The 11,407-nt window shown below is 41.1% G+C and overlaps 1 protein-coding gene across 1 annotated transcript in view; it reads left to right on the top strand.

The window, feature by feature from the left end:
• The window catches only part of LOC123511127 (amino acid transporter AVT1D-like), an 11,810-nt gene extending 1,313 nt beyond the window's left edge, over positions 1 to 10,497 (top strand). Inside the window, exons 2-7 of the mRNA XM_045266752.1 lie at positions 748 to 919; positions 1,586 to 1,762; positions 4,135 to 4,376; positions 8,372 to 8,578; positions 9,355 to 9,544; positions 10,233 to 10,497. Of these exons, the coding sequence (XP_045122687.1) occupies positions 748 to 919; positions 1,586 to 1,762; positions 4,135 to 4,376; positions 8,372 to 8,578; positions 9,355 to 9,544; positions 10,233 to 10,380 (1,136 nt within the window). The 3' untranslated portion in view covers positions 10,381 to 10,497. The remainder of the gene's footprint in view (positions 1 to 747; positions 920 to 1,585; positions 1,763 to 4,134; positions 4,377 to 8,371; positions 8,579 to 9,354; positions 9,545 to 10,232) is intronic.
• Positions 10,498 to 11,407: the final 910 nt, after the last annotated feature.

Here is an 11,407-nt window from a genome sequence, read left to right as displayed (position 1 = left end):
TGAGTTTCTGAAGCTGTATAAAATCACCAAATAGTAAGCAGAATGAATATAGCAACACGTCATGGTACTGAAGGGGTTACGTTGTTTTTACGGTTCTAGAGGCAGATTGCCAAGATTTCTTTATTATTGATTGGATAAACACTCTTGGAAACACCGCTAATCATCTCTGTGGCCTTGCAAAATAGTTGTGGTGAGAGAGCAAAGTGTTTCTGAATGCTGGCCTAACAACCTGCGCATTTCCTGTAAGCTCTCATATCGTTCCCTGGGCAGTCCATGGCGCCAAGCAGTGTTTCCCCTATCTGTCGTGTATTGTATCCATGCTATCGTTGTGCAGCCTTATCAGTGGTCAGTATCGTGCGTTGCCTACACTCGTATCGTCATGGGAAACTGCAAAAGCGTCAAAACTTATACAGATAATGACTGAATTATTCACAGTTTGAGATCATTGACATGGTTACGAAATCCTACACCATCCATTAAAATCCCATTGAAAACTACTAGATCCTTTTAAAACACTTTGTACTCGTTCTAAACCCTATTGAAATGTACATAAACCCTTTACATACCTATAAAATTCTACACCATCTTTTAAAATCCCACTGCAACACTACTGGATCCTTTTAAACACCTTGTACTCCCTCTAAACCCTATTGAAGTGCACCTGAACCCTTTGCAAACCTACAAAATCTAACACCATCCTTTAGAATCCCATTGTAACATTACTGGATCCTTTAAAACACTTTGCAGGGTGGATCGGCGTGATGATGATGCTGGTGTTCTGCGTGACCGTCGGATTCTCTGGGACACGTCTGGGGGAGTGCTGGGTTATGATGGAAGAGCGCTGGCCTCAACTCTACGCGGGGAATTCCAGGCAACCCTACATGGATATTGCTGGAGTGGCACTGGGCAGCCCTGGGAGGTATGTGTGGGGTGTTGGGGGGCTGCTGGGATGTGTTTTAATCCCCTTCAGTACCATGGCGTGTTTTGATATTCATTCTGGTGACTATTTGGTGATTTTATGCAGCTTCAGAAACTCATGTTGGGGATTTATGTAGCGAAGTCTCTAGCTATTAATTTTCTAACCTCCATAGACCCTTCCTAGTGTCAATAAAGCTGTTTAATAACTCCCCAAACTCATGGTAAAAAATGCGTCCCAGTACTGAAGAGGTTAAGGTTGTTTTTGTGGTTCTAGTGGCAGATTAACATGATTTTTAAGTTTTTAATAGTGAAACAGTCTTGTAAACCATGCTAGTCATCTTTGTGGTCTTGGAAAATAGTTATGAGGAAGTGACACGGGTTTTCAAGGGTGTTTCTATGGTTCTAGTGGCTGATTAGTATGATTTCTACGTTATCAATAGGAAAAACACTCTTGATAACACGGCTAGACATCTCTGTGGCCTTGAAAAACAGATAGATAGAGAGAGAGAGAGAGAGAGAGAGAGAGAGAGAGAGAGAGAGAGAGAGAGAGAGAGAGAGAGAGAGATCATAAAGTTTCACGATACAGACATTACCATTACGAATCAATCCCTTTAATAACAGCAACACATTATCCAAACCCCTTCATTGACCCTTGATCCCTTTACAGAATCCTGGCGATGTTCTCTGTGTTCGCTACGTTATTTGGCGTCTCCACCGTGTTCCTCGTGCTCATCTCCTCCTTCATGCACGACCTGCTGCCGGTGCTGTCTGAGTGTGAGTGGCTGCTGGTGGCTGGCGCTTTCGTTCTGCCCTTCACGTGGCTAGGAACACCCAAGGATTTATGGTGAGTGGTGCCCTTGAGTGTTGTAAAGCTCTGGTGTGGGAAGAGATGATTGGAAAGGTATCAATAAGACCCACTGTATTCTGGTTTAATCCTCTGTGCTCTTGTCTAATTCTTTTTACGTCTATCTAATCCTTTTTACTTGTGTCTAATTCTTTATAATTTTGTGTAAGCCTTCCTAACGTTTTCTAACCCTCTGTGCTCTTATTTAATACTTTGTTTTCTTGTCTAATCCTTTTTACTCCTGTTTAATCCTTTATGCTCTTGTCTAAATCCTTTTACTCGGTAAATTTGCCTAACTTTTTGTACTCTTATCAATCCTTTGTACTCATGTCTAACCCTTCGTATTCTTGCTTAATCCTTTATTCTCTTGTCTAACTCTTCTTGCTCTTATCTAACACTTTGTATCTTTGTTTAATCCTTTGTACTCTTGCTTGATCCTTTTCCCTCTTGTCTAACACTCTGTACTCTTGTCTAACCTTTTGTGATGTCCGTGGAAAGTATTGTGCACTACTACCCGAAGACTGCGTTATGGTGTGTTTGGTTATCATACAGTGTAGCTAAGGATCGCACTCACAAACGTCTTCCCCTCTCACTAAGATTTTTTTCCAAGGCTACAGAGACAACTAGACTGATTTTCAAGACAGTTTCTCCTTTTAATAATCTAGAAATCTTGCCAATCTATCACCAGGACCATGAAAATACCCCTAAAAATACGAGTATCTTCAACTGGAGCCTTTGGAAAGTAGTGATGGTGTGAAAGCAAACCGTTTCAGAATACAGGCCCAGAGCTACTATTCTCAAACCCTTCTGTGCTTCATTTCCACTGTTTCAAAAGGCTTTATTTAAATTGACACGAGTTTTTAAGGTGTTTTTATGGTTCTAGAGACAGATTGACAAGATTTCTACATCATTAACTGGAGAAACACTCTTGAAAACCCCGTTAATCATCTCTGTGGCGTTTTTAAGGGTGTTTTTATGGTTCTAGAGGCAGAATGACAAGATATCCACATTATTAACTGAGAAACACTTGAAAATCCCCGCTAGTCATCTGTGGCTTTGAAAAATAGTGGTGAGAGAGCAAAGCGTTTCAGAATACTGGCTAAGTCACACTCTACTAACGTCTGGGAGGCATGACACACATCCAAGGCAACTGACAGGCCCAGATTCTGAAACATTTGTGCGCCTCATTTCCACTATTTTCAAAGGGATCTAGTTGAAGTGACAAGGATTTTTAAGTATGTTTCAGTATTTCTAGTGCCACGTCAACAAGGTTTCCGCATTACCAACGGGACAAATTCTCTTTAGAACTCGGTTAATTGTCACTGTGGCCGCGAGAGAGGGAAATGTTTCTCTGTGATGGTGCGTGGCGTTATGAAGATTTGCCTCATGAGTGTCCGTGGCCTTGGATGTTTTCCGTGGCCTCCCAGACGTTGATTTTGCAAGCTGGTGTCTGGCGGGAGGGTGGGAGGGTGCGAGCGCGTGGGATCAGGCGGTGAATAGTGCTTTTGTCTTAGAATTTCTTTTGTAGGTACGTTTTCAGTCTTCATACCGACATTCTGGGCTTTTCTTCATTGCTGAGGTTGTGTGGAGCCAGGCAAATAGTGTGACAGAACAATGGGAAGGCTGGGAAGGGGACGAGGGGAAACAGGGAGTGGTGGAATGGAGACAAGTGTGGCAAACGCTCTCTCCACAACTCACAGAGCACACTGAGGCTGAGGCGGGAATTGTCAGGGTCAGTTGTCAATCGCTTTACATCCTCCTTCCTGGTGCCACCAATACTTCGCTCCACTCTAACCAAACACAGTGTAATTGACAGTTTCCGGGGAGTACTGAGCAATACCTTCCGCCGAGACTGCACTCTTGCTTAACCCCTTCAGTACAATGACACGTTTTCATATTTATTCTGGTTACTATTTCGTGTTTTTATACAGCTTCAGAAACTTATAGGGGGATTAAAATAGTGAAGACTGTGACCATTAATCTTCTGACCTCCATAGACGCTTCCTGATGTCAATAATATCGTCTAATCACCCAAAATTTCATGATAAAAATGAGTCTAGCCCTTTGTACTCTTGCTTTGTACTCTTGTCTAACCCTTTGTAATCTTGTTCAACCTTTGTAATCCTTTGTACTCCTTGTCTAACCCTTTGTCTAACCCTTTGTAATCTTATCTAACCCTTTGCAATCTTGTCTAACCCTTTGTACTCTTGTCTAACCCTTTGTACTCTTGTCTAACCCTTTGTAATCTTGTCTAACCCTTTGTAATCTTGTACCTTTGCCTAACTCTTCGCATTCCTGTTTAAGCCTTCATCCTCCTCCTCCTCCTCCTCCTCCTCCTCCTCCTCCTCCTCCTGCCACTCCCGGTCTTCCAGGCAGGCGTCAGTGGTGGCGGCGGCGTCGACAGCGCTGGCGTGCCTGGTGATCTTCGTGGAGCTGCTGGTGGAGGCGCCGGACTATCCTGAGCCACACTACCCCAACCCCACCGTGTTCACCTTCGCCCTGGGCTTCGCTTCCATCCTCTTTGCTTTCGGCGGCGCCTCCGTCTTCCCCACCATCCAGAACGACATGGCGGACAGGGCGCTCTTCGGACGTAGCGTGGCTCTTGCCTTTCTTGGTCAGTAGTAGTAGTAGTAGTAGTAGTAGTAGTAGTGATGGTAGTGATGGTGGTGGTAGTAGTGTATGTAGTAGTAGTAGAAATAGTAGTAGTAGTAGTAGTAGTAGTAGTAGAAGTAGTAGTAGTAGTAGTAGTAGTAGTAGTAGTAGTAGTAGTAGTAGTAGTAGTAGTAGTAGTAGTGGTGATGGCGGTAATGGTATTTGTAGTAGTAGTACTTGTTGTAGTTGTAGGAGTAGTATTAGTATTATATTATTATTATTATTATTATTATTATTATTATTATTATTATTATTATTATCATTATCATTAGTAGTAGTAGTAGTAGTAGTAGTAATGGAAGTAGTAGTAGAAGTAGTATTAGTAGTAGTGATAAAGTAGTAATGGAAGTAGTAGTAGTAGTAGTAATAGTAGTAGTAGTAGTAGTAGTAGTAGTAGTAGTAGTAGTAGTAGTAGTAGTAGCAGCAGTAGTAGCAGTAGTAGTAGTAGTAAAATCAGTAGCAGTGATCAAATCATAGCAAAAGTATTAAAAAACAGGTAAACAGACAGATATATAGCAGTACTAGCAACAATAACAACAGTAGCAGTACACACACACACACACACACACACACACACACACACACACACACACACACACACACACACACACACACACACACACACATCTCCCTTTCTTCTTTTTCTTTGTCTATTTTTGTTAAGGTGAGTGTCATAATGTGTCCTGTTTGCCTTTCACAGAGTAATTCTTTTGGTTATCATGTTTCTCTGTACAGTACGAGTGACTGGCGTTAGTGGGTGAGTGGTTAGCTTGGTGGCAGTGTGGTGTGTGGTGTGTGGTGTGTGGTGTGTGGTGAGTGGTGAGTGGTGTGTGGTGAGTGGTTTGTGGTGTGTGGTGAGTTGTGTGTGGTGTGTGGTGTGTGGTGAGTGGTGAGTGGTGTGTGGTGTGTGGTAGTGGTGAGTGGTGTGTGGTGTGTGGTGTGTGGTGTGTTAAGCGCTTTTGTTTGTATGAAGCTGAACTTTGTTTGATTAGCAGGCCAACTGTAGATTCTGTAGGCCCACATAAAGTTATTAAGTTTATTGTTTTTATTCATTGTCCAGCCGAGCGGTTTCACTGGTAGTGTTAGTGTTTCTTAACAACCCAGGTGTACAAGGAAAACTCAGAATATAAAAGTTAGTATATTATGTACAATTTACAAGTGGTGTCCACACGCCACGTACAAGAACATACGGAAACGTGTTTTAAACTCGGGAAAATGTTTGTAATGTCACTGAGTTCACAGTCACTGAGTTCCCGCAGCACACAGTTCCGACGCACACACACACTTGAGACACCCCGCACTTCCCAGTCGTCGGTTATCTTCCTTCTGCTGCGGTCGCCGGTGCCCACGGCGCCCAGACTCCAAGATGCTGACACAAGGGCGTCGGTCATGTGACGGGGGAAATCTCCACTGGTGTATTGTGTCGTGCATTACATTTATTTCTCACTGGTAGTGATACCTAGATAAAATGCATCCTACCTATGGAGATTACATTAATTAATTCATTTATCTGAGTCAATCATGAATGCAACAAAGTATTAGTTAGTTTTATGAAATAGAGAAGCACTGCAACCCCTGTTTAAGGAAAAGACGAGGTCAGCATTCACACATGTTGCACCACATTACCAAAGATTGCATCAGATTTCTATAATGAATAATATACTCGTACTTACGTACAGTGGCCCTACCTATCCTATGGCGGTTACAGGTGTGTGGTGTGTGGTGTGTGGTATGTGGTGAGTGTTGTGTGGTGAGTGGTGAGTGGTGTGTGGTGAGTGGTGTGTGGTGTGTGGTGTGTGGTGTATGGTGAGTGGTGTGAGTGGTATACGTGTTGCTGTCTTATGTTCGTATCCTCAAACACTTCTACGTTTCACCTCCACTATTTCAAAAGGCTCTTTTTAATTAACACGATTTTTAAAGATGTTTTTATGGTTAAAGAGGCAAAATTATAAGAATTTTATATTATTAACTGGAGTAACACTCTTGAAAACTTCGCTATTCATCTCTATGGCCTTGTAAACTAATCGCGGTGAAAGAACAAAGCATTTTTAAGGGGTTTTTATAGTTTTAGAGGCAGAGTGATGAGATTTCTCCATTGTTAACTGTAGAAAAAACTCTTGTAAACCCCGCTATTCATCTGTGGCCTTGGAAAACAGTCGTGATAAAAGAACAAAGCGTTTTCAATCCCTTCAGTACTGGGACACATTTTTACTTTGAGATTTGTGTACGATTAGAACATTTTATTGATATATATTAGGAAATGTCTATGGAGGTCAGAAGATTAATGGCCACAGTCTTCACTATTTTAATTCCCCACATGAGTTTTCGAAGCTCTATAAACATCACCAAACAGTAAGCAGGATGAATATGGAAACGCGTCATGACACTGAAGGAGTAATGGTGTTTTTACGGTTCTAGAGGCAGAATGATAAGATTTCTACGTTATTAACAGGAGAAACACCATTAAAAACACGGCTAATGATCTCTGTGGCCTTGGAAAATAGTCATGGTGAGAGAGGAAAGGGTTTCTGAACACTGCAGGGCTGGGTATTGTTGTTGTGTGATGTCTCGCTCAGTTTCCCAGTGGCGTTGATCAACAGACGTGCCATGAATTCTTAAATGAGTAAAGGAAGTCGGAAAGATGATTCACCTGTTCTTACTTACGCACTGCAGAAGAGAACTAAATTTGAGCGTTATTTATTCATTTGTAAAGTTTTTTTGTTCTTTCTTCCTCTCTTTCTCTTTTTTTTTATCCTTGTGTTTCGTCTCTGTGGGAATCGGGAGAGTCTTTTCTTATGTAATAGGAGAAGCTGGTCAAGAGCAACAAAGAATAAAAAGAAAAAGCCCACATGATTGCCAGTTCCCTAAAAGATTAAGAGAGTTAAACAAAAGTGTGGGACAAACATCTTGAAACCTCCCTCTTAAAAGAAATCAAGTCACAGGAAGCTGGAAATACAGAAGCAAGCAGGGAGTTCCAGAGTTTACTAGAGGGAATGATTGAGAGTACTGGTTAACTGGTGGCAGAGACCTTACCGATCATAAGTAACTGTATTGCCCCCACTCCATGCAGTATTTTGAGATTACACCATCGGAAAAAATAATAACAAGAGAAAAAAAGAATAGTTCTATACATTTATACCCTTTTTTCACATTTTTCACTAGTACTTTTTCCAATCAAACCTCTTCAGTACCAGGACGCATTTTTACATTCACTCTTCTTGCTACTTGTTGAATTTATACAGCTTCAGAAACTCACGTGAGGGGTTAAGATAGTGAAGACTCTGGCCATCAATCCTTTCAGCTCCTTAGACGACTCATGAATAAAATCGTTTAGTGGCAATCAAAAGTCAAGGTAATTTAAGAGTTGAAAAAAGATGCCAGGCGGTTCAATGCAAGGCCAAGCACTGCGTCATTTCCCACTTAACGTGTCTTAACAAATTCCCACGACCTTGTCAGCTCAGTAGATCATGTGATAAGGGTTCGTTTCCCTGAATTTTTTTTTCCATAGTACATTAAATCCGTTGTTGTGGTAAGATAAGGAACTGATAAGGTAAGAGAATATTTGGGATATGTAATTCCCTCAGGTTCTTGCTAGTGTTTTCTTATCAGTTTTCCGTGTTTTGTTTGATTTTCCTTGTTTTATCTATTGTTTTTTTTTTATTGATTTGTTTTGGAGTGTTTTTTTTTTTCAACTTTGTTTCTTCTTTCTCCTTTTCTTGTTTATTTTCTTCGTTTTTCTTATCCTACAGTTAAGACAATTCATTTCATTTTCCCTTCATATATCTTTTCTATCTATCAATTTCTCTTTATTTCATTCTATCTTATTTATTTTTCCTATGCATATACTTTCTTCATCAATCTTTTAATCCCCATCATTAATCTTTACTTCTTGTTCACACACACACACACACACACAGAGCACATCACACACACTCTCATCCCACCTTACCTCCACAGGGCTTCTGATCATTTACCTCCCTGTGACGGTGGCTGGCTACGCTGTGATGGGAGCGGTCGAGAGCAACATTCTCCTCAACGTGGACACCAGGAAGACTGTTATCAAGGTGGCAATAGTGATGGAGGTGTTGAATTTGATCGGAACATACATCATCACCACCAATCCTATCTTCCAGTTGTTTGAGGAGAAGCTTGATGTTGAAAATAGTAAGCTTGTTGGTGTGTGTGTGTGTGTGTGTGTGTGTGTGTGTGTGTGTGTGTGTGTGTAGTAGGTGAGTATCTTTCTATCTTTTTTGTGGTTATTTATTTAGTTTATCTCTGTGTGTGTGTGTGTGTGTGTGTGTGTGTGTGTGTGTGTGTATCTATTTAATTGTTTATTTTTGTCTGTTTATCTATCTAGTTATCTGTCTATCTATCTGTGTGTGTTTGTGTGTTTGTGTAATTTCTTGTGTAGATTTCGTGTTTATATTTAATTTCCTGTATTTTCCTTCAATTTCCCAGTTTGTTTGCATTATTTCCATCATTTAATTAATTTCTCTAACTCTCATTGAACTTTCTCTCGTTTATTTCCATTTATCACCAGTTTTCATTTGGTTTACTTTCACATCTCATTCTTTTCCACGTTTGAAAGAGGAAAAGCACGCGGTAACTAGTGTGGCTACTCTGAAGTGGCTCCTGGGTGATGGTCTGGATCTGAATGGTGCCCCAGGGTGGTGGTTGTCAGATCTTGAGGCAAACCGTGAGCTGTCCTTGTAATAAGTGCGTTGATCAACAGAAAACAAGTATCATTCACATCAAATCAATTACGTTATCAAGAAGCTACAATGTGTTTGAAATCCAGCAGCCAAACAAACTATAATATGGCGCTTTTTCCTGTATTTTTCCCCGTAAGATTAAAAAAAAAAAAGAAAACATGAGAAGGATGCAGTGAAATTTACATAACCCATCAATATATTCCTTACTTCCCTCTCCCTCTCTTACAGGGTTTGGATGGCGTCGCTGTGTGCTTCGTTCAGGCGTAGTGGCAGTTCAGCTTCTTATCGGCCTGGCTGTTCCGAGCTTTGACATGATCGTGAATTTGGTAGGAGGGACCACTGTGCCTATCTGCTCCTTCATCCTGCCTGGCATTATGTACCTCAGGATGGTGGACATGAAGGGAGACTGGAAGAAGAGGTAAACATGAGTGAGAGTGTGAGAGAGTGAGAAAAGGAATTGTGAGAGGTGAGACTGGGAGAGGAGGTAAGGATGTGTGAGAGAGTGAGAGAGAGATTGAGAAAATTTAAGAGGTGAGACAGGGAGAGTAGGTAAGTATATGTGGTTGTGTGAGAGAGTGAGAGTGAAAAGGTAAGAATGTGTGAGAGATGAGACTAGCAGTTCGTGTTCTCAAACCATTCTGTGCTTCACCTCCACTATTTTGAAAAGCTTTAATTAAATTCACACGAGTTTCTTAAGGTGTTTTTACGGTCCTAGAGGTAGACTGACAAGATTTCTACATTATAAACTGGAGAAACACTCTTGAAAACCCCGCTAATCATCTCTGCGACCTTGGAAAACAGTCGTGGTGAGGTGATATGGGATTTTAAGAGTATTTTTATGGGTTTAGTGGGAGAGTAACATGAAATTCCCAATATTAAGAGGAAAAATAATCTTGGTAACCCGGCTAATCATCACTGTGGCCTTGGTAAATAGTCGTGGTGAGAGAACAAAGAGCTTTTAAAAGACTGGCATGGAAGGACGATAAGAAACAGGTTTAAACTTAATAATGTTAGGTTTAGAGGAATGACTGAATATTACGACTCTATCTCTCTCTCTCTCTCTCTCTCTCTCTCTCTCTCTCTCTCTATCTCTCTCACTCTCCCAGGTTCGTGCCACTGTGGGAGAGGACGCTGCTGATTCTTATCGTGAGTGTGGGCGTGGTGGGCAGCCTTGTATCCACAGCTACCTCTATCATGGATATTGCAAACCCCGACAACATAGGAAAGTCTTGTTTTATACACTTTTCAACGTAGTGTGTGTATTCACCTAGTTGTAATTTTTCCAGGGCCTGGGTATCATACTCGTGTGGCCCCGTCTCCATATCTACACACATCCAACCTTCCTTTCAAACTATGCACACTCCTCGCTGACACCACCTCCTCACTCAAACTATTCCACACCTCCACACATCTTTGTGGGAAACTATATTTCTTCACATCCTTCAAGCATATTCCCTTGGCTATCTTTTTACTATGCGATCTCGTAGTTCTATTTAAGTTTTCCTCTCTCAACATCATTTGCTCATTATCCACTTCATCCAGTCCGTTCAACAGTTTATAAACCTGTATTAAATCTCCTCTTTCTCTTCTTTGTTCCAAGGTAAGCAAATTCATTTCTTTTAATCTCTCCTCATAGGTCATTTCTGCCAATTCCGGAACCATTTTTGTTGCCATTCTCTGCAATCTCTCCAACTTCCTTATATGCTTCTTTTTATAAGGGGACCAAACCACTCCAGCATATTCCAATCTTGGTCTAATTACCGTACTAATTAATTTCTTCATCATATCTTTATCCATATAATGAAAGGCTAATCCAATATTTTTATCAAATTATACGTTTCTCCAAACATCTTATCAATATGAGCCTCAAACTGCCCATGGTCTTGTATTATCACTCCCAAATCCTTTTCCTTTTCCACCTTTTTCAACACTACTTCTTCACCCATCTTATATGACCCTCTTGGCCGTCTTCCACTCTTCCCCATCTCCATCACATGACTTTTGCTCAGATTAAATTCCATTTCCCACCTCTTGCTCCACTCCCAAATCTTATCCAGATCTGCCTGTAAAATTTCACAATCTTCTTCACTCTTCACACACCTACACAACTTCGCATCATCCGCAAACAAATTAATATAACTGTTTACTCCTCTGGCATGTCATTAATATATACAAGGAAAAGTATTGGTGCCAGCACTGAGCCTTGTGGGACTCCACTCTCCACCACCAACCAGTCCGACTTTGCATCCCTTATTACCGTTCTCATCTCCCTCCATCTCAA

The sequence above is a fragment of the Portunus trituberculatus genome, chromosome 4, assembly GCF_017591435.1.
Source record: "Portunus trituberculatus isolate SZX2019 chromosome 4, ASM1759143v1, whole genome shotgun sequence".
Lineage (NCBI taxonomy): Eukaryota > Metazoa > Arthropoda > Malacostraca > Decapoda > Portunidae > Portunus > Portunus trituberculatus.
The sequence above is the reverse complement of the archived record's forward strand: the minus strand, read 5'-3'. Positions and strand labels throughout refer to the sequence as shown.